Source organism: Thalassophryne amazonica, chromosome 10 (assembly GCF_902500255.1).
Source record: "Thalassophryne amazonica chromosome 10, fThaAma1.1, whole genome shotgun sequence".
NCBI classification, from domain to species: domain Eukaryota; kingdom Metazoa; phylum Chordata; class Actinopteri; order Batrachoidiformes; family Batrachoididae; genus Thalassophryne; species Thalassophryne amazonica.
This window is the reverse complement of record NC_047112.1, coordinates 7,698,121-7,719,703: the sequence shown is the minus strand read 5'-3', so window position 1 is coordinate 7,719,703 and position 21,583 is coordinate 7,698,121. Positions and strand designations below refer to the sequence as shown.

General features: G+C 42.2%; 1 protein-coding gene across 1 annotated transcript; it reads right to left on the bottom strand.

Annotated features, from left to right (window-relative positions):
• Positions 1–508: 508 nt before the first annotated feature.
• sirt5 (sirtuin 5) lies at positions 509–19,687 on the bottom strand. Its single transcript, XM_034179382.1, has 8 exons — positions 19,257–19,687; positions 19,038–19,171; positions 11,278–11,503; positions 11,018–11,105; positions 3,244–3,297; positions 3,058–3,181; positions 1,445–1,560; positions 509–1,357 (listed from the first exon to the last, which is right to left on the bottom strand). The coding sequence occupies exons 1-8, from the start codon at positions 19,357–19,359 to the stop codon at positions 1,285–1,287; spliced, it is 918 nt and encodes a 305-aa protein (XP_034035273.1). The 5' UTR covers positions 19,360–19,687; the 3' UTR covers positions 509–1,284.
• Positions 19,688–21,583: the final 1,896 nt, after the last annotated feature.

The window sequence follows — 21,583 nt, the reverse complement described above, 5'->3', positions numbered from 1 at the left end:
AAAATATAAACTGGCCCCTTCACTAAGCATTGCCTTTGTCACTGTTCAATTTCTTTAATATTGCTTGATGGATTTTCCTTTTATTTCTTTATTGTCATGTCATGATGTCATAAAGAGCTGATGGTGAGAATGCTCACTGCTGCCCTGTTTCATAGAGGTGAGTGATTTGTTTTCTTTTTACTGGCTTTTTAAAATCTTTAATAATTTTATTTGGTTGTACAATACTTTATAATACATTCAAATCTAATGTCTTTGATAAAACTTTGAAAGTTTATCAAATCACTGCTATCAGATATTTTTTCTGTTACACTGGACTTTCAAACTAAATTTTAAATGATATTTTCACTATAATTACCGCTTTACCCATTAACGCCTTTACACTACTTCAGAAGCCGCTGGTTTTAGGTCACTGGGGTGGATCAGGGTCACAACAACCGGAAATTTTAAAGCCCCCCCCCCCCCCCCACATACACAAAATTACACACAGAATGAAAGGAGCTCACAGAACTGCACTCGTGAGATTTATTTGAATCAGAAATACTTTCACATCCGTGTGCAGCATCAGTAACACAGCATACGAGCCATAACTTACAAACCCAAAGAAAAATGGTGATAGTTGTACGCACATCCAATCCTATATTAGACCAGGTGAAGGATAATCAGGAATTCAACACAAGAAAAAGAAAAGGAAAATCCGCACACTGGTATAAAGCTCCCAAATTACAAATCCTTCACAATAAAGTGCTTCTCTTAAATGTCACACAGAGTTCTTTAAATCTTCTTCAAAAACTGATTTCACACACCACATGGAACCAGAACCATCCCACAGACCCTCTGGAAGGAATGACTGTTTCACAGTGACCAGCAGCTCAATACTGCCCCCTGTTGTTGCACTTTCACCATTCACTTCCTATAAAAGGAGTGTGTGTGTATGTGATAGTCTTCTTTTTCACAAACTTCTTTCATTAAACAAGAAACAAACAATCATTTTAATCCATCACCAAAACAGTGTTTTAAAGTATTTCTACATTGTTTCCAGTCAGCATCATTCTAGTGTGTTAAAGTGAAAATTTATTGCTAAAATGATAAAAGAATCTGACTTCCCTCCTCTGTGGTTTGGAGAGAGATCTTCATACCCAAGCGGAGGTTCTCTGAGTACCGGTCGGTCTGGCTTTTGGTTTTCGTACCGTTGAAGCCCTCTGGGGTTTGGACCGTCTGGTCTGAGTCCATTGACTGATGTCTGAAGCCCCGACAAAGAGTCACAGCTGAGTCCAGGACTTGTTGTCACTTTTGCTCAGACTCGTGGTGAGCCAACGCGGGAGGTAAAGTGGTGCCACACGGTCCCTGGAAGTGGAACCTAAAACCAAACAAGCATCAGTAAAATAATATAAAAAACCCTGCAAATTAGACGTGACCATGACACGTGTGACAGTCAGAGACGCACTTGAAGCGCATGGTGGCCGGTGTGTCTTCCATGTTGAATTCGGCCACAGCGACGCCTCTGGCTGCCACCTGTGGTGCAAACATGGCTGCTGGATACACAACGGACGAGGTACCGACCTGCAGAACAGAACTTTCACTCAAAATGCAACGTTCAAGGGCTAAAAAAAAAACACTGCCCATATAAATATTTCTTAAAATGTTTGTAGACTCATCACCATTTCCAAAGAACATCTGACCACATTTAAATTCACAAAATGTTAAATAAATTTAATTTCTTACATTTTTCCCCAGTAAACTGCAGAATCTGGTCAGATTACTAATTAAATTTCATTAAAATTATATAAATTCCCACAATGCTGCAACCAGGCAGAACTCAAAGAACAATCAATAGATAAATAAATAATATTTTTTTTTTACTTAATGAATTGCTGAGCTTCATAAATAAGAGACTTTGAATGTTTTCAGTTTGACTGTTTTAACTTTTGGAGACATAAAGAGGAAGAACGGCTACAAACGGATTTGAAACCAAATATTAACCATTCAAACAACAACAAAACAGAATTAAAATGGTCCAAATTTGAGATGAAATATGTGCTTTTTCGACGGGGATGAGGACCATAGGGCACTTTTTTGTGGGGGGGGGGGGGGGGGGGGGGGGGGTCGTTTTGTTACTTAACAACCCATCTTCCTCATTGACAATGTTGTCTCAATGGTTACACAACCACTCAGCTACAGCAGCGGTCATTAGCCAATTGAAGATTTTTAATTCAATGTTGTTGAAGTCACCTCAAGACACATCACAAGAGTAGGAACCAACACCGGCGATCGCCCATTCCCCCACAACAGTAACAGTTAAATTAACATAAGAAATATAGAGTTTGTCTATAAACACATAAAATTGAGGCAATCTATATACTGAGACGAGTGTGTGTGTGTGTGTGTGTGTGTGTGTGTGTATCCCCCCTCTGGTCCAAATGGCACCTCGGAATTGAGCCAAACTTGGCACATGTATACTTTAACATATGGGAAGTGACATAGGCTATTGAGCACTTTAGTAGGAGTAGTTAATGTGCTAAAAGGTTTGCGTCATACTTTTCTATTCTCTTCTTTTTTCCTTTTCATTTTTGCAAGTAGTAGTATTACTAGTAGCAGTAGTAACAGCTGTCTCTTCCTGAGGCAGCTTCAGTCGCGCACTAATAGTTCTCTGGAATCCGGGATAGGTGGGAGGTGATAGCTTTGTTGATGAAGATAAAGTTTTCATGTTACTCTCTGAATCAAACCCGCCCTGGGGCGAGTAATCGGTTAGTAAAGAATAAGATTAAATGCAATAAACAAATGACATGGACAAAACAACAAACACATCCTCTGATTGGCTAATTTCTGTTCCATCACGGAGTGTTGTGCTGGGATGTATGCACGTTTCGGCGCTTGGTACCGTTACAAAACCAAAATCCACTAAACGGCTATCATGTAACAGAGCACAAAAAACACCTGATTTATTTAAAACAAACATTAAAAGTTGATCAAACCACTGATTTTTAACGTGGGCAATGTTTGTCAGTAGTGCTGACGGTTCGGTCGATGTTCTGTCTGCATACGTGTCTCCAAACTCACGACAAGGCAGAGGTCACAGCTGTCCAACACCCGCTCCGCCTGGGTCAGGATGTCCGAGTCCAGGGTCTCTCCAAACCAAACCACAGCTGGTCTGAGGAGGCCGTGGCATCCCACCTCCTTGCACCTGACACACAGCAAACAGTTTGAATGTAACACTGACTGTAACACTGACTGTATCCATCTCACCTGGGCAGGTCCTGGACAGGAATCTGAGCGTCGTGTGTTTCGGGATCTGGAGCCCTGAGGATGCAGATTTGGCACAGCATCAGTCGCACATATACTACCAGGTATGTGACGGTTAATCATGAGAAGAATGGCATCATGGGAACATCCTCAGCCAAGTGTGGAAATGAACAAGGTGCAAGATCAAAAGAGGAGCTGAAAATATCCAAATTCATTGGAATAAAATAGACAGAGACATCCTGAATATTGTGGCACAGAATTCTGGGTAAACATTGTGATTTAATTCACAATGGCAATGTCGTTTGACACATTTTTGTCTCTACGGTTACAAAATACAGAAATAAATAATTACATTCCAGTTCATAAAAGCTGCAAGCGTTTCTTTCACTTTTAAGTTTAAACATCAATTATAAAGTAAAACAAGAGTAACGCAAAGCATCTTAAAGGCAGTGACTGATATCATTTAAGCTCCGCCCAAAACACACCTGTGATTTATGACGTGAGTAAATTCAACCCTTTTTTCACCCTGCGGCTTAGTCTGCACTCAGATTTCACACCATGAAAATACCAAAATGGATTTGGCCACGCCCCAAATGCAGTGGTGGGCACAGTTCCGCTAACTGCTAATTATCAAAGATAATGTTTTCATTATCGGATTAGCTTTTCAGATAACTTTGAAAACCGTCATTGAACCAATTAAGTTTTGGTGCAATAATTTTTAGACCGCTAACATATTTTTGCAGACGTGGTAAACAAAGCTTAACAGTTATAAACATTTATGAAGTCCATAATCAGTTGAGTACCTACCTGTTAAATGTTTTGTAGTAGATGCACAGTTCTATTCTCTGCAAACAGAGGAGAGCTGGTTCCAGAAGAAACCGCTCTATCCTCTGCAGGGAAAGGAGAGCAGATCACAGAAAAGAAAAAAGAAAAGAAAAAACTAATTTCTTTTGATCCCATACTGATACTCTGGCAATATCACCCAAGTCTTCCAGAGGCATACAGTTTTAACTTATGGTTAAAATTTTAACCAAACTAATTTCGGACAAGTTATTTAAATTAACGTCACGTCTGAAGTTTTATAAAGTGAAAATATCAGATATATGTTTTAGTTTTAAAGTCTTCTTTGTCTTCTGGCTGTTCCCGTTAGGGGTCGCCACAGCAGATCAATCGTTTCCATCTCCTTGAATTGCTGGCTGTCTGAGTGGTGTCCAAAAAATGAGGTGGGCTTCATAGATAATTGGCAAAGCTTCTGGGGAAAACCTGGTCTTGTTAGGAGAGACGGCATCCATCCCACTTTAGAGGGAGCAGCTCTCATTTCTAGAAATCTGGCCAATTTTTTGGGATCCTCCAAACTGTGACTGTCTAGCGTTGGGACCAGGAGGCAGAGCTGTGGTCTTATACACCTCTCTGCAGCTTCTCTCCCCCTGCCATCCCCCTATTACCCCATCCCCGTAGAGACGGTGCCTGCTCCCAGACCACCAATAACTAGCAAAAATCTATTTAAGCATAAAAATTCAAAAAGAAAAAATAATATAGCACCTTCAACTGCACCACAGACTAAAACAGTTAAATGTGGTCTATTAAACATTAGGTCTCTTTCTTCTAAGTCCCTGTTGGTAAATGATATAATAATTGATCAACGTATTGATTTATTCTGCCTAACAGAAACTTGGTTACAGCAGGATGAATATGTTAGTTTAAATGAGTCAACACCCCCGAGTCACACTAACTGTCAGAATGCTCGTAGCACGGGCCGTGGCGGAGGATTAGCAGCAATCTTCCATTCCAGCTTATTAATTAATCAAAAACCTAGACAGAGCTTTAATTCATTTGAAAGCTTGTATCTTAGTCTTGTCCATCCAAATTGGAAGTCCCAAAAACCAGTTTTATTTGTTATTATCTATCGTCCACCTGGTCGTTACTGTGAGTTTCTCTGTGAATTTTCAGACCTTTTGTCTGACTTAGTGCTTAGCTCAGATAAGATAATTATAGTGGGCGATTTTAACATCCACACAGATGCTGAGAATGACAGCCTCAACACTGCATTTAATCTATTATTAGACTCTATCGGCTTTGCTCAAAAAGTAAATGAGTCCACCCACCACTTTAATCATATTTTAGATCTTGTTCTGACTTATGGTATGGAAATAGAAGACTTAACAGTATTCCCTGAAAACTCCCTTTTGTCTGATCATTTTTTAATAACATTTACATTTACCCTGATGGACTACCCTGCAGTGGGGAATAAGTTTCATTACACTAGAAGTCTTTCAGAAAGCGCTGTAACTAGGTTTAAGGATATGATTCCTTCTTTATGTTCTCTAATGTCATATACCAACACAGAGCAGAGTAGCTACCTAAACTCTGTAAGGGAGTTAGAGTATCTTGTCAATAGTTTTACATCCTCATTGAAGACAACTTTGGATGCTGTAGCTCCTCTGAAAAAGAGAGCTTTAAATCAGAAGTGTCTGACTCCGTGGTATAACTCACAAACTCGTAGCTTAAAGCAGATAACCCGTAAGTTGGAGAGGAAATGGCGTCTCACTAATTTAGAAGATCTTCACTTAGCCTGGAAAAAGAGTTTGTTGCTCTATAAGAAAGCCCTTCGTGAAGCTAGGACATCTTTCTACTCATCACTAATTGAAGAAAATAAGAACAACCCCAGGTTTCTTTTCAGCACTGTAGCCAGGCTGACAAAGAGTCAGAGCTCTATTGAGCTGAGTATTCCATTAACTTTAACTAGTAATGACTTCATGACTTTCTTTGCTAACAAAATTTTGACTATTAGAGAAAAAATTACTCATAACCATCCCAAAGATGTATCGTTATCTTTGGCTGCTTTCAGTGATGCCGGTATTTGGTTAGACTCTTTCTCTCCGATTGTTCTGTCTGAGTTATTTTCATTAGTTACTTCATCCAAACCATCAACATGCTTATTAGACCCCATTCCTGCCAGGCTGCTCAAGGAAGTCCTACCATTATTTAATGCTTCAATCTTAAATATGATCAATCTATCTTTGTTAGTTGGTTATGTACCACAGGCCTTTAAGGTGGCAGTAATTAAACCATTACTTAAAAAGCCATCACTTGACCCAGCTATCTTAGCTAATTATAGGCCAATCTCCAACCTTCCTTTTCTCTCAAAGATTCTTGAGAGGGTAGTTGTAAAACAGCTAACTGATCACCTGCAGAGGAATGGTCTATTTGAAGAGTTTCAGTCAGGTTTTAGAATTCATCATAGTACAGAAACAGCATTAGTGAAGGTTACAAATGATCTTCTTATGGCTTCGGACAGTGGACTTATCTCTGTGCTTGTTCTGTTGGACCTCAGTGCTGCTTTTGATACTGTTGACCATAAAATTTTATTACAGAGATTAGAGCATGTCATAGGTATTAAAGGCATTGCGCTGCGGTGGTTTGAATCATATTTGTCTAATAGATTACAGTTTGTTCATGTAAATGGGGAATCTTCTTCACAGACTAAAGTTAATTATGGAGTTCCACAAGGTTCTGTGCTAGGACCAATTTTATTCACTTTATACATGCTTCCCTTGGGCAGTATTATTAGACGGTATTGCTTAAATTTTCATTGTTACGCAGATGATACCCAGCTTTATCTATCCATGAAGCCAGAGGATACGCACCAATTAGCTAAACTGCAGGATTGTCTTACAGACATAAAGACATGGATGACCTCTAATTTCCTGCTTTTAAACTCAGATAAAACTGAAGTTATTGTACTTGGCCCCACAAATCTTAGAAGCATGGTGTCTAACCAGATCGTTACTCTGGATGGCATTTCCCTGATCTCTAGTAATACTGTGAGAAATCTTGGAGTTATTTTTGATCAGGATATGTCATTCAAAGCGCATATTAAACAAATATGTAGGACTGCCTTTTTGCATTTACGCAATATCTCTAAAATCAGAAAGGTCTTGTCTCAGAGTGATGCTGAAAAACTAATTCATGCATTTATTTCCTCTAGGCTGGACTATTGTAATTCATTATTATCAGGTTGTCCTAAAAGTTCCCTAAAAAGCCTTCAGTTGGTTCAGAATGCTGCAGCTAGAGTACTGACGGGGACTAGCAGGAGAGAGCATATCTCACCCGTGTTGGCCTCCCTTCATTGGCTTCCTGTTAATGCTAGAATAGAATTTAAAATTCTTCTTCTTACTTATAAGGTTTTGAATAATCAGGTCCCATCTTATCTTAGGGACCTCATAGTACCATATCACCCCATTAGAGCGCTTCGCTCTCAGACTGCGGGCTTACTTGTAGTTCCTAGGGTTTGTAAGAGTAGAATGGGAGGCAGAGCCTTCAGCTTTCAGGCTCCTCTCCTGTGGAACCAGCTCCCAATTCAGATCAGGGAGACAGATACCCTCTCTACTTTTAAGATTAGGCTTAAAACTTTCCTTTTCGCTAAGGCTTATAGTTAGGGCTGGATCGGGTGACCCTGGACCATCCCTTGGTTATGTTGCTTTAGACGTAGACTGTGTTTCATAATTATTGTATGGCCTTGCCTTGCAATGTGGAGCGCCTTGGGGCAACTGTTTGTTGTGATTTGGCGCTATACAAGAAAAAAGTTGATTGATTGATTGATCTCACCCTGTCCTCTGTATCTTCCTCTGTCACACCAACCATGTCCTCCCTCAGCACATCCATGAACCTCCTCTTTGGCCTCCCTCTTCTCCTGCCTGGTGGCTCCATCCTCAGCATCCTTCTCCCTATATACCCTGGGTTCCTCCTCTGCACATGTCCAAACCATCTCAATCTCGCCTCTCTGACTTTGTCTCTAAACTGTCCCACCCGAGCTGTCCCTCTGATATGTTCATTCCTAATCTTGTCCATTCTTGTCACTCCCAAAGAGAATCGCAACATCTTCAGCTCTGCCTCCTGTCTTTTTGTTAGTGCCACCGTCTCTAAGCCGTACAACATAGCTGGTCTCACTACTGTCTTGTAAACTTTCCCCTTCACTCTTGCTGATATTCTTCGGTCGCAAATCACTCCTGCCACCTTTCTCCACCCACTCCTCCCTGCCTGCACTCTCTTCTTCACCTCTCTACCACACTCTCCATTACTTTGGACAGTTGACCCCAAATATTTAAACTCATCTACTTTCACTTCTACTCCTTGTAACTGCACTATTCCACTAGGCTCCCTCCCATTCACACACATGTACTCAGTCTTGCTTCTACTGACTTTCATTCCCCTTCTCTCCAAAGCATATCTCCACCTCTCCAGACTAGACTCAACTTGCTCTCTACTCTCACTACAGATCACAATGTCATCTGCAAACATCATAGTCCATGGGGACTCCTGTCTGATCTCATCCATCAACCTGTCCATCACCACTACAAACAAGAAAGGACTCAGAGCTGATCCTTGGTGTAATCCCACCTCCACCTTGAATGAGTCTGTCATTCCGACTGCGCATCTCACACTATTCTTGTACATGTCCTGCACTACCCTAACATACTTCACTGCCACTCCAGACTTCCTCATACAATACCACAGCTCTTCTCTTGGATGTTTTAGTTTTAAAGTAATGCACTAATTTTGAAGGTTTTAGTGTGGACATGCTGTGTCAAGCGGTGCATTATGGGTACCCTCAGTACATTCACGACCGAAGAAATGCATTTAAGACGGTCTGATCAGGCTCCACACGGACAACAGCGGTAAACTCTTTGTATATTGTGCCTAAAACTCTCATGAATACATTCTCTGGGTTTATAGAAGTTATTGTGTTCGTACGCATCTTAAACGCAGCAGACACGGATTATCTGGAATTTTGTTTTGGCAAGTTTTCACGGTCTCTACTGCCATATACAGGCCAGTAGTGTTCATGGCAGTATGAGCGTCTGGACACCAGGAGATGGAAGTGTTCTATTTATTTTGACACCAGTTATATCAGTTATATCACAGGGGGTCGTTTTGACCGTTGGGGTTTTTCCGTAATTATTGTATGGCTTTGCCTTACAATATAAAGCGCCTTGGGGCAAGTGTTTGTTGTGATTTGGCGCTATATAAATAAAATTGATTTGATTTGATATCAGACGGTTATTTAATTCCAACTTGACTTTTTTTTTCAAATGTACAGATTCCGCCTGGGGACATGCTGGTTAAAATGTTTTTGGCCCAGATTATTGCGTTCCCTCACAATATTATTGCATTTCCACACAATAGTTTTTGCGTTCCCTCACAATAACCTAATATCATATTAAAGCTCATGCCTATCGGAGCACACAGTGAGTGGAATCAGGTGGCGGAGACTGAATGCATATGAACGTGGACACACACACAGCAGACAACAACAGGATTCACGAGAGGACAGTAAAAAAAGAAAACATACACGTTCATAAGACACACTAACAGGTGTTGCTACTTACTACCACTGTTAATAAACTATATTTCATACGGAGTCTTCGACTTGTGCAAGGTGTAGCAACTTACTCCCTCATCTGTCGTGAATCCTGTTGTTGTCTGCTGTGTGTGTGTCTGTGTATGTGTGCACGCATATGCGCTCAGTCCCCCACCTGATTCCACTCACTGTGTGATCTGATAGGCATGACCTTTAATATATTAGGTTATTGTGAGGGAACGCAATAATATTGCGAGGGACCGCATTCATCTGGGCCAAAAAAAAAAAAAAAAATTAACCACCATGTCCCCAGGTGGGCTCCGTACAAATGCCATTTTTTGTTTTTTACAAATAAAAAAATGACATTTTACAAAAGCACATTTATATATGTAAACACCCAAAACACACCTCACATTAACGTGTTGGTTTTTACATAGAATGAATGAGTCAACCAATCAGTGTTTAGCGGAGGCACATTTTACCCATAATCCCTTTCGTATCTGTCTGTGTTTGTTCCAAAAATTCAGAATTAGTGCATTATTTAACATTAAAAGATACGAGGTCTGTTAGAAAAGTATCCGACCTTTTTATTTTTTCAAAAACCATATGGATTTGAATCACATGTCGCACCCTCCGCCGCTGTGGGCCGTCTTTAATCCGGTTGTAATGCTCCTTAATCTGTGTGACGCCCAGAGTATCCTCACCGAAAGCCGTCTGAATCTTCGGAATGGTTTCCACCTGGCTGTCTCTCACAGTTTCTGGAAAAATCTGATTCAGCGCTGCTCCAATCGCTCAGCCATTTCCCTGACAATGAAAATCCGACGAGGGGGGAGGACCAGTGCTCACTCAAAGCCTGCCCACAGGCAAATGACGCAACCAACAGGCGTGAAAAAACTCACGCATGCGTACGAAGGTTCAAGCTTGGCTGATGCAAGTGCACATGATTCAAATCCATATAGTTTTTGAAAAAAATAAAAAGGTCGGATAGTTTTCTAACAGACCTCGCATGTGCTATAGATAATCAAGATAGGGCCCTTTGTCTACATGTAAGAGTAAGAACTAAATTCAAATTCAAACTGATTTCAACCCAACATTGTGTGTTCTGGCATGAATAAAATACATAAACATTTATTTCATCTACAGCACAGAAAGAAATCAAAAACTGAGCATCTTTTTGGACTGTCAACATTATCTGCTAAATGTCAGCAGAGTGAAATAAAACAAGCGTTTCATGTGACATTTGATTCTTGTCTGACGCTTGTCATTTCAGGTGTTATTTTGTTGCCGCGGGGTGTTTTCTCTGGCATTCTGGGCTCCAATGAATATTATCACTACTGCTTCCGTGAAATTTGTATATTATTGATGGGGAAAAAAAATAAATGTCCCACAGACCACCACACCAGGTCAGGTTCTCACCCTTTGCCCTGCAGAGCAGCACAGATTGGGCTGTCGTAATTGGTTGCTTCGTGACCGCAGCTCAGGCAGCGTGTTTTAAAAAGACTGCCTGCATTTACAACACAGAAGAGAGACAGCGATTAGTTCACCTGAAGTGTCAGGAAGTGATCATCTGGAGGGAGAAAAGACAAATAATTTTTTAGTTTGTGCTTTTCAGACAGGAGGATTAGCAGGTTGTTTTTTTTTTTGTTAAATGTTATTATTAGTTCTTCTATTCTGACCGTGGATTTCCAGGATGTTTTTGGATCCAGCGCGCCGGTGGAGCTCATCAATGTTCTGAGTGATTATCGTGACACTGCGACCCTGTTTGCATAGTCGCTGCTCACACTCGGCGAGGGCCAGGTGGGCGGGGTTGGGATTTTTTGTGAGCATGACCTCACGGCGGTAGTGGTAAAACTCCCAGACACGTGAGGGATTCCTGGAGAATGCCTCCGGAGTGGCCAGTTCCTAAAAGCAACGCAAGAAAAACCTATTTTACTGCTAGCAGTCAGTCCTGGTTAAAAAGGCCCTCACAAGAAAATCTTGAATGGTGAGTTTATGTAAAAAAAAAATAAATAAATAAAAAAAAAGATTTTCCTTTATAAATCATTGGTTCTTTAGATCAGCAATTTCAATTAAATATATTATATAGCAGACAAACACAATGATATTTGAGAAGTGAGATGACGTTTATAGGATTTACAGAGTGTACCAACTAGAGATAGTCAGGCTCACCTCCACGCACAGCTTGGGCTCTGGTACCCAACTCCTGGAGGGGGGCTGGGCGCTCCACTTTTCCAGCGTTGCCCACGGGGAGAGGCAGCGGGCAGGGGTAGCATTGCTCCCCAGCTCAGTCGCCATGTGTTGGAGTTCACCCCGGCGTCCCTACGCCTTCGGGTCAGGGATAGGTCTCTCACTGTTGTCGCGGCCTATGGGCCGAGCGGCAGTGCAGAGTACCCGACCTTCTTGGAGTACCTGGGAGGGGTACTAAATAGTGCTCTGACTGGGGACTCCACTGTTCTCCTGGGGGACTTCAACGCCCACATGGGCGGTGACAGTGAGACCTGGAGGGGGGTGACTGGGAAGCACGGCCTCCCCGATCTGAACCTGAGTGGTGTTCAGTTGTTGGACTTCTGTGCTAACCACAGTTTGTCCATCACGAACACCATGTTCGAGCACAAGGGTGTCCATACATGCATGTAGCACCAGGACACCCTGAGCCGGAGGTCGATGATCGACTTTATAGTCATATTATCTGACCTTCAGCCACGTGTCTTGGACACTCGGGTGAAGAGAGGGGCTGAGCTGTTGACCGATCACCACCTGGTGGTGAGTTGGATCCGCTGGGAGGGGAGGAAGCCGGTCAGACCTGGCAGGCCCAAATGTATTGTGAGGGTCTGCTGTGAATGACTGGGGGAACCATCCGTCAGCGAGGTCTTCAACTCCCACCTCCTGGAGAGCTTCTCCCATATCCCGGGGGAGGTTGGAGACATGGAGTCCGAGTGGACCATGTTCTCCACCTCCATTGTTGATGCGGCCACTCACAGCTGTGGTCGCAAGGTCTCTGGTGCCTGTCATGGAGGCAATCCTCAAACCAGGTGGAAGGAATACTTTGAGGATCTCCTCAATCCCATCGTCACGTCTTCCGAAGAGGAAACAGAGACGGGGGACTCAGAGGCAGACTCATCCATCACACAGGCCGAAGTCACCGAGGTGGTCAGAAAGCTCCTTGGTGGCAAGGCTCCTGGGGTGGATGAAATCTGTCCGGAGTACCTTAAGTCTCTGGATGTTGTGGGACTGTCTTGGTTGACACGTCTCTGCAACATCACGTGGTGGTCGGGGACAGTGCCTCTGGACTGGCAGACCGGGGTGGTGGTCCATCTGTTTAAGAAGGGGGACCAGAGGGTGTGTTCCAACTACAGGGGGATCACACTCCTCAGCCTCCCCGGTAAGGTCTATTCCATAGTACTGGAGAGGAGAATTCGACCGATAGTCGAACCTCGGATTCAGGAGGAGCAGTGTGGATTTCATCCTGGTCACGGCACACTGGACCAGCTCTACACCCTCCATCAGGTGCTCGAGGGTTCATGGGAGTTCGCTCAACCAGTCCACATGTGTTTTGTGGATCTGGAGAAGGCGTTCGACCGTGCCCATCGAGGCACCCTGTGGGGGGTGCTCCAGGATTACGGGTTCCAGGGTCCTTTGTTAAGGGCTATCTGGTCCCTGTACGACCACACAAGGAGCTTGGTTTGCATTGGCGGTAGTAAGTCAAGCCTGTTTCCAGTGCATGTCGGTCTCCGCCAGGGCTGCCCTTTGTCACCGATTCTGTTCAATACCTTTATTTATATGCAGGGGGTCCAGTTTGGGAACCATAGAATCTTGTCTCTGCTGTTTGCGGATGATGTGGTTCTGTTGGCTTTGTCAAATCAGGCCCTTCAGCGTGCACTGGAGTGGTTTGCAGCCGAGTGTGAAGCGTCCGGGATGAAAATCAGCACCTCCAAATCCGAGGCCATGGTTCTCGACCGGAAAAAGGTGCTTTGCCCTCTTCAGGTCGGTGGAGTGTCCTTGCCTCAAGTGGAGGAGTTTAAGTATCTCGGGGTCTTGTTGACAAGTGAGGGACGGATGGAGCATGAGATCGACAGACGGATCGGTGCAGCATCTGCAGTGATGCGGTCGCTGTATCGGACTGTCGTGGTGAAGAGAGAGCTGAACGGGGGGGCAAAGCTCTCAATTTACCGATCGATCTACATTGCGACCCTCACCTATGGTCATGAGATTTGGCTCATGACCGAAAGGACAAGATCGCGAGTACAAGCGGCCGAGATGAGTTTCCTCCGCGGGGTGGCTGGGCGCTCCCTTAGAGACAGAGTGAGGAGCTCGGTCACTCGGGAGGAGCTCGGAGTTGAGCAGCTGCTCCTCCACGTTGAAAGGAGCCAGCTGAGGTGGCTCAGGCATCTTTTTCAGTTGCCCCTTGGACGCCTCGCTGGAGAGGTGTTCCGGGCACGTCCCATCGGGAGGAGGCCCCGGGGAAGACTCAGGACACGGTGGAGGGACTACGTCTTGCAGCTGGCTTGGGAATGCCTCGGGGTTCCCCTGGAGGAGCTGGGAGAGGTGTGTGTGGATCGGGAGGTCTGGGCAGCTTTGCTTGAGCTGCTGCCCTGCGACACGACCTCGGATGAAGCGGAAGAAAATGGATGGATGGATTTTCTCTCAAAAATTCTTGAAAGGGTAGTTGTAAAACAGCTAACTGATCATCTGCAGAGGAATGGTCTATTTGAAGAGTTTTAGTCAGGTTTTAGAATTCATCATAGTACAGAAACAGCATTAGTGAAGGTTACAAATGATCTTCTTATGGCCTCGGACAGTGGACTCATCTCTGTGCTTGTTCTGTTAGACCTCAGTGCTGCTTTTGATACTGTTGACCATAAAATTTTATTACAGAGATTAGAGCATGCCATAGGTATTAAAGGCACTGCGCTGCGGTGGTTTGAATCATATTTGTCTAATAGATTACAATTTGTTCATGTAAATGGGGAATCTTCTTCACAGACTAAAGTTAATTATGGAGTTCCACAAGGTTCTGTGCTAGGACCAATTTTATTCACTTTATACATGCTTCCCTTAGGCAGTATTATTAGACGGTATTGCTTAAATTTTCATTGTTACGCAGATGATACCCAGCTTTATCTATCCATGAAGCCAGAGGACACACACCAATTAGCTAAACTGCAGGATTGTCTTACAGACATACAGACATGGATGACCTCTAATTTCCTGCTTTTAAACTCAGATAAAACTGAAGTTATTGTACTTGGCCCCACAAATCTTAGAAACATGGTGTCTAACCAGATCCTTATCTGGATGGCATTACCCTGACCTCTAGTAATACTGTGAGAAATCTTGGAGTCATTTTTGATCAGGATATGTCATTCAAAGCGCATATTAAACAAATATGTAGGACTGCTTTTTTGCATTTACGCAATATCTCTAAAATCAGAAAGGTCTTGTCTCAGAGTGATGCTGAAAAACTAATTCATGCATTTATTTCCTGTAGGCTGGACTATTGTAATTCATTATTATCAGGTTGTCCTAAAAGTTCCCTAAAAGCCTTCAGTTAATTCAAAATGCTGCAGCTAGAGTACTGACGGGGACTAGAAGGAGAGAGCATATCTCACCCATATTGGCCTCTCTTCATTGGCTTCCTGTTAATTCTAGAATAGAATTTAAAATTCTTCTTCTACTTATAAGGTTTTGAATAATCAGGTCCCATCTTCTCTTAGGGACCTCGTAGTACCATATCACCCCAATAGAGCGCTTCGCTCTCAGACTGCAGGCTTACTTGTAGTTCCTAGGGTTTGTAAGAGTAGAATGGGAGGCAGAGCCTTCAGCTTTCAGGCTCCTCTCCTGTGGAACCAGCTCCCAATTCAGATCAGGGAGACAGACACCCTCTCTACTTTTAAGATTAGGCTTAAAACTTTCCTTTTTGCTAAAGTTTATAGTTAGGGCTGGATCAGGTGACCCTGAACCATCCCTTAGTTATGCTGCTATAGACGTAGACTGCTGGGGGGTTCCCATGATGCACTGAGTGTTTCTTTCTCTTTTTGCTCTGTATGCACAACTCTGCATTTAATCATTAGTGATCGATCTCTGCTCCCCTCCACAGCATGTCTTTTTCCTGGTTCTCTCCCTCAGCCCCAACCAGTCCCAGCAGAAGACTGCCCCGTTGGGGTTTTACATAATTATTGTATGGCCTTGCCTTACAATATAAAGTGCCTTGGGGCAACTGTTTGTTGTGATTTGGCGCTATATAAAAATTGATTGATTGATTGATTGATTGATGGATAGATAAGATTTACAGAAAGTGTGCAATAATTCTTTAAACAAAATTAGGCAGGTGCATAAATTTGGGCAGCCCAAGAGAAAAAAAAAATACATCAATATTTAGTACATCCTCCTTTTGCAGAAATAACAGCCTCTAAACTCTTCCTATAGCTTCCAATGATAGTCTGGATTCTGGTTGAAGGTATTTTGGACCATTCTTCTTTATAAAACATCTCAGGTTTGTTGGGTTTCCAAGCATGGGACAGCCCATGTAAAATTACACCACAGATTTTCAGTAACATTCAGGTCTGGGGACGAGATGGCCATTCCAGAACATTGGACTTGTTCCTCTGCATGAATGTCTTAGTAGATTTTGAGCAGCGTTTAATGTCGTTGTCTTGTTCAAAGGTCCAGCCCCGGTGCAACTTTGACTATGTCACTGATTCATGAACATTGTTCTCAAGAAGCTGTTAATATTGAGTGGAATCCATGTGACCCTCAACTTTAACAAGATTCCCAGTACCTGCACTGGCCACACACCCCCACAGCATGATGGAACCACCTCCAAATTTTACTGTAGGTAGCAAGTGTTTTTCTTGGAATGTTATGTTCTTTTTCAGCCAAACATTCCGCTTTTGTTATGTCCAAATAACTCAATTTTAGTTTTATCAGTCCACAGCACCTTATTCCATAATGAAGCTGGCTCGTCTAAATGTGCTTTAGCATACCTCAAGTGACTCTGTTTGTGGCGTGTATGCAGAAAAGGCTTCCTCTGCATTACTCTCTCATCCAGCATCTCCTTGTGCAGAGTACACTGTATAGTTGAGCGATGCACAGAGACACTATCTGCAGCAAGATCATGTTGTATGTCTTTGAAGCAGGTCTGTGGGTTGACTATGACTGTGCTCACCATCCTTCGCTTCAGCTTATCTGAGCTTTTTCTTGGCCTGCCACTTCGGGCCTTCACTATTACTGTGCCTGTGGTCTTGTACATACGCATATGTACATATGCATGTATGTGTGTGTGTACAGACACACACATATACATATACATATATATATATATATATATATATATATATATATATATATATACACACACACATTCTATTTCTAACTCATTTTCTTATGTCGTGTACTGTTACAAGTATTATTATTATTGCTTATCCTTGCACACACTGCTTGATTTTCTTCTACTTGCACCCATCTTGTGTGTTTTTTTAAGAGCTGATGTAACATCTGAATTTCTCCTCTGTGAGGTCAATAAAGTTTTAGCTTATCTTCCATTTCCTCACTATGTAACATACAGTGGAAACTGACGGCTGAAATCTCTGAGATAGCTTTTTGTATCCTTCCCCTAAATCATGATGTTGAACAATCTTTGTTTTCAGGTCATTTGGGAGTTGTTTAGAGGCTCCCATGTTGCCACTCATTAGAAGAGATGCAAAGAGGGGAAGCATTTGTAAATACCCTTTCTCATGATTGGATTCACCTGTATAAGGTCAAGGGTCAATGAGCTTACCAAACCAATTTTGTGTTCCAGTAATTAGTGCTAAATGTATTCAAATCAATAAAATGACAAGGGTGCCCAAATTGATGCACCTGCCTAACTTTGTTTAAATAATTATTGCACACTTTCTGTAAATACTAGAAACTTAATTTCACTTCTCAAAGATCAGTGTGTTCATCTGCTATATGATAAGTTTAACTGAAATTTCTGATCCAGACAACCAATGATTTATAAAGGAAAATCATGAAAATTATCAGGAGTGCCCAAACTTTTGCATACAACTGTAATTGTGCAGCTCTTGTAGATGTCTACGATTTAGGCTGTGAATATAAATACACCTCCATTAAAAAGAAAATCGTAATAATAATTCAGTCTCAATTGTCTTCAACTTCATGCATGTCAGTCATCTATATAAAATGTTTTGAAATATTCTGGAACTGTTTCCATTTGTATTCACAATGTCAGATTTTCAACGGGTTAGAGATAAATGTCCCCTTAAAAGTCAAGAAAAATACCAGAAATCTACTTTTAAAAGCTTCTCAGGTATTATTCACTGCTAATTTGGGAAAATCTTGCAACGTGAATTACAAACTGAAATAAATTTATCTTGTAACCATTATTTTTAAATAACTACACAGTGTAACGACTGGAATATGAACCCCTGAGCAGAGAACAATACTGGTATCTGTCTCAAACAGTCTTTAACTGCAGCCAGTGGAAGTGATGCAGCCAAAAACATACATCGACAGCTGTCCATTCATCAATAGAGTCCATGTGGAAACAGGTGGGGTGATCGGTTTTTACGTAATTATTGTATGGCCTTGCCTTACAATATAAAGCGCCTTGGGGCAACTGTTTGTTGTGATTTGGCGCTATATAAATAAAATTGATTGATTGATTGATTGATTGGTCGAGGACACAGGCGGCCGTTTGTGCAGGTAAGCAGTCAGTTAAGTGGCTTTTGTGAATGTAACTCTGTGTTGTTGTGCTTCACAAAGGTTTCCCAATGTAAACTCCTGTCCATGTGGTTATATCAGCTATTGATGAATGACAGCTCTTGATGCAGTGCTCTTCAAGGGACCTGAGTTAACATGGTTTCAGGTCAGGCTTGCTGCCTTGCCCTTTACACACTACAATTCTTACAGATTCCTTTGACTGTTTAATGATGTCATGCCCTGTAGAGGGAGAAATATGCAAATCTCTTCCCATGTTTATTTGAGGAACATTGCTTTGAAACATTTCAAAGGCTTTCTCACATATCTGTTGACAAACTAGAGATCTTCTTCCCATCTTTTCTCCTCAAAGACTCAGCATTTTGTGGATACTGCTTTTGTACGAAATCAGGATTACAATCCCCCGTTCCAACTTATTTTGGGATGTGTTATGGGCCTGAAATGCAGGAGCTATCACAATAAAAGCACCACGGAGGAGAATTCACAAGGTGAAACGGTAAATACAGAAAATACAATATGGCGCATGCAGAAAGCATGAAAACAAAACCCAAAAATGTAGGGAAAAAAAAGACCACAGAGACGTGATCCAAACATGAACCACAATGCATTATAACGACCACATATTGTTTTGCTCAAACTGTGCAGGTGCAGTTTGGAAAACTGAGCTTGAATGTATTTTTACCCATAGGTGTATGCAAACGTATGGTCTCAGGTGTACCTGTGCCTGCCACTTTCTCCAGTAGCCTCCGGCTCCTCTGAAGGTGGGGACACCGCTCTCAGCACTCACTCCTGCTCCTGTGATAACCGCTATGTTGTTGGCTTTGGAGAAAATCTCCCTGAAAGCCGCGAGATCTGAACATAAAAAAAACCCGAAAAATAATTAGTGGTCAACTCATGATGCCGATTCGCTTTCATGCACAGTGCAAGTCAACGGTACCTGAAGTGGGTCTGGTCATGAGTCTGCTGCACCAGGAGGTTCTCAGGACTACCTGCAGGTGTGGGTTAAAGATGCTCCTGCAGGTCAACTTGTGCAAAATCATATGGTCTGGGCCGTGATCCGACTCTGTTGTTTAAAAATGATGTTATGTGGAAGTTGTGCCACATGGCCTGGTGGTGGCAGTAAAGCACCAAAAGCAGGTTTTCATTATTCCATTAATTACAGTGAAAAAGAAGGTGACAACACATTGTTTGTTTTCTGAGCAGTATCAGAAATGCCACCAAATATAAAGCTTCTTTAAAATACAACAATACCATCAAATCACAGCTTTTTATATGCTGACTCATGATGCCACTTCTGGAAGTGGCACTACATGCTTCTGGAATTGGAACAAAGCTCTAAGATGATGTCTCTGCTACAGAGCAACTTTGCAAATCACGTTTAAAAAAAAAAACAAAAACAAAAAAAAGTGGCTACTGCTATGGTACTGCATTCCATCACTGCGTACAACATCTACAAAGAAACCACAAGAAAAAGAGGTACATCACAACATTGAATAATATTGTAGAACAAGCTAATATACATCTGGAATTGTGAAAATACACTCAAGATATTGACAAAAAAAAAAAAACCAACACAAATTTATATTTTGCTGAGTATTCTGCTTTAACATACATTCCACATTTGTGATAGTATGCTGCACACAAACAAATGTACTGCATTACTAGAGCAATTTTTTATTTTCCATCTGATGCAAATAAAAAGCACAAATAAAAAGTTTTTTTTTCTAAATGTTTTCAATTTTTTTTTTTTTTAAATACCTGACTTTGGTTTAGTCACTGTGGATGAATAGGTGAAGTTAGTCATTGTCTAGGGAGCAGAAAAGTGGGACTTTCTGCCCCACCACCGTACTCCAGTCCAGCAGGTGGCGGTACGTGCACTCTGGTTTCCCAACCGCCAGTAAAACTGACACGAAGAAGAATGCTTAAAAGCTTTGATTAACTTTGTTTGTGAAACGCAACAAAACAATTTTTTTTCTCCAGAATATGTTTTCAGAATAGATCACAACTGACAACCTACGAATGACACGGTAAGTTTAACTTGTGCAGTACACATTTCTGGCAGCAGGGGGTGCAAAACTATCAACAAGATTTAAAACTATGTTAAAAATGTTTCTGTATTTGCTCAAATTTTTTAAACATTCCAGTAAGCGGTTTGCTGGAAGAGTTTTACAGTGACGTCTTTAGATATGCAACGTTTCTGATGAACATTTAGCCAAACTGCACGTATCGTTAGCTGGTAATGCTAGGTGACTTAGCTAGGTGTTTACCCGCCATGTTAGCAAGGAAAAGCTCGCGTCGCGGCGGTTTGACTATCGGTGTTGCCATGCCAATGGGACGAGAAGACCACACGTGGGGTTTGTTTTAACACCGTGTGTCCCACCTGTCAAATCGAATCCTTCAGCCACCGGTAGGGTGAGTGTTTGTTTCCTCTTGAGGAGGGACTGTGGCCGCCGATAGAGCCGCACCCACGCCGCTGTGGCCCGGGCTTAAGGGGGCACCTGAAACTCTCCCTTGGAGCCCAAGTTTATTTCATTTAAAAAAAAAACCTATAGAAATTCCACTTAAACACTTATTTGCCTCTTGAATTATCATTAGGCTAATCTTGCCTTTTAAATTATTTCGAATTTGAATTTTATTTAGTTTTTTATGTGCCACTTGCAAACGTGCACATTTAGACCAATAACATGTGACCCAATAAGAGCTACCAAGTAACCTTGCAGTGAAGCGAAGTAGGGATCATCTTCTGATTTGTGGATATCAGGGGTGGTGGAGGGTGGGGTGGGGTGTGGGGAGGATTAAAAAAAAAGACAATTAAAACTGAGCTATAGGACCTCCAGTGCACATTGGTATTAGAGTTAATTATATAAAAGGTATGAGATATTTTCAATTGGAGATGAATGAAGTAACCAGGGAGCCTATTTCAGAAAGGGGATTCAAACAAACTCTGACTCTTGGATGGCACGGTGGATTAGTGGTTAGCGCTGAAGCCTCACAGCAAGAAGGTCGTTGGGATCGCTTCCTGCCCTTTCTGTGTGGAATTTGCATGTTCTCCCCATGTCTGCGTGGGTTTTCCTCCCACAATAAAAAACATGCTTATTTAGGGTCTGCTTCTTCTCTGACCCTGACCAAGGCAGCGTCTCTACATCAGGTGTTGGTCCCCGGGTGGCCAGACTGTGGTGGCCCACTTGCTCCTAGTGGTTGGATTTTGTCTAACTGTAATTAAGATGGGTTAAATGCAGAGGACAAATTTCACTGTATGTATGC

Bases quoted from the DNA above. Each gene is read 5' to 3' on its own strand.
- sirt5 (XM_034179382.1), bottom strand. From the start codon at position 19,359: ATGATTTTGCACAAGTTGACCTGCAGGAGCATCTTTAACCCACACCTG. The intron at 19,172-19,256 runs GTACCGTTGACT...TTTTATGTTCAG, and splicing joins CATGACCAGACCCACTTCAG to ATCTCGCGGCTTTCAGGGAG. The intron at 3,182-3,243 runs GTGAGATGGATA...GCTGTGTGTCAG, and splicing joins CCTGTCCAGGACCTGCCCAG to GTGCAAGGAGGTGGGATGCC.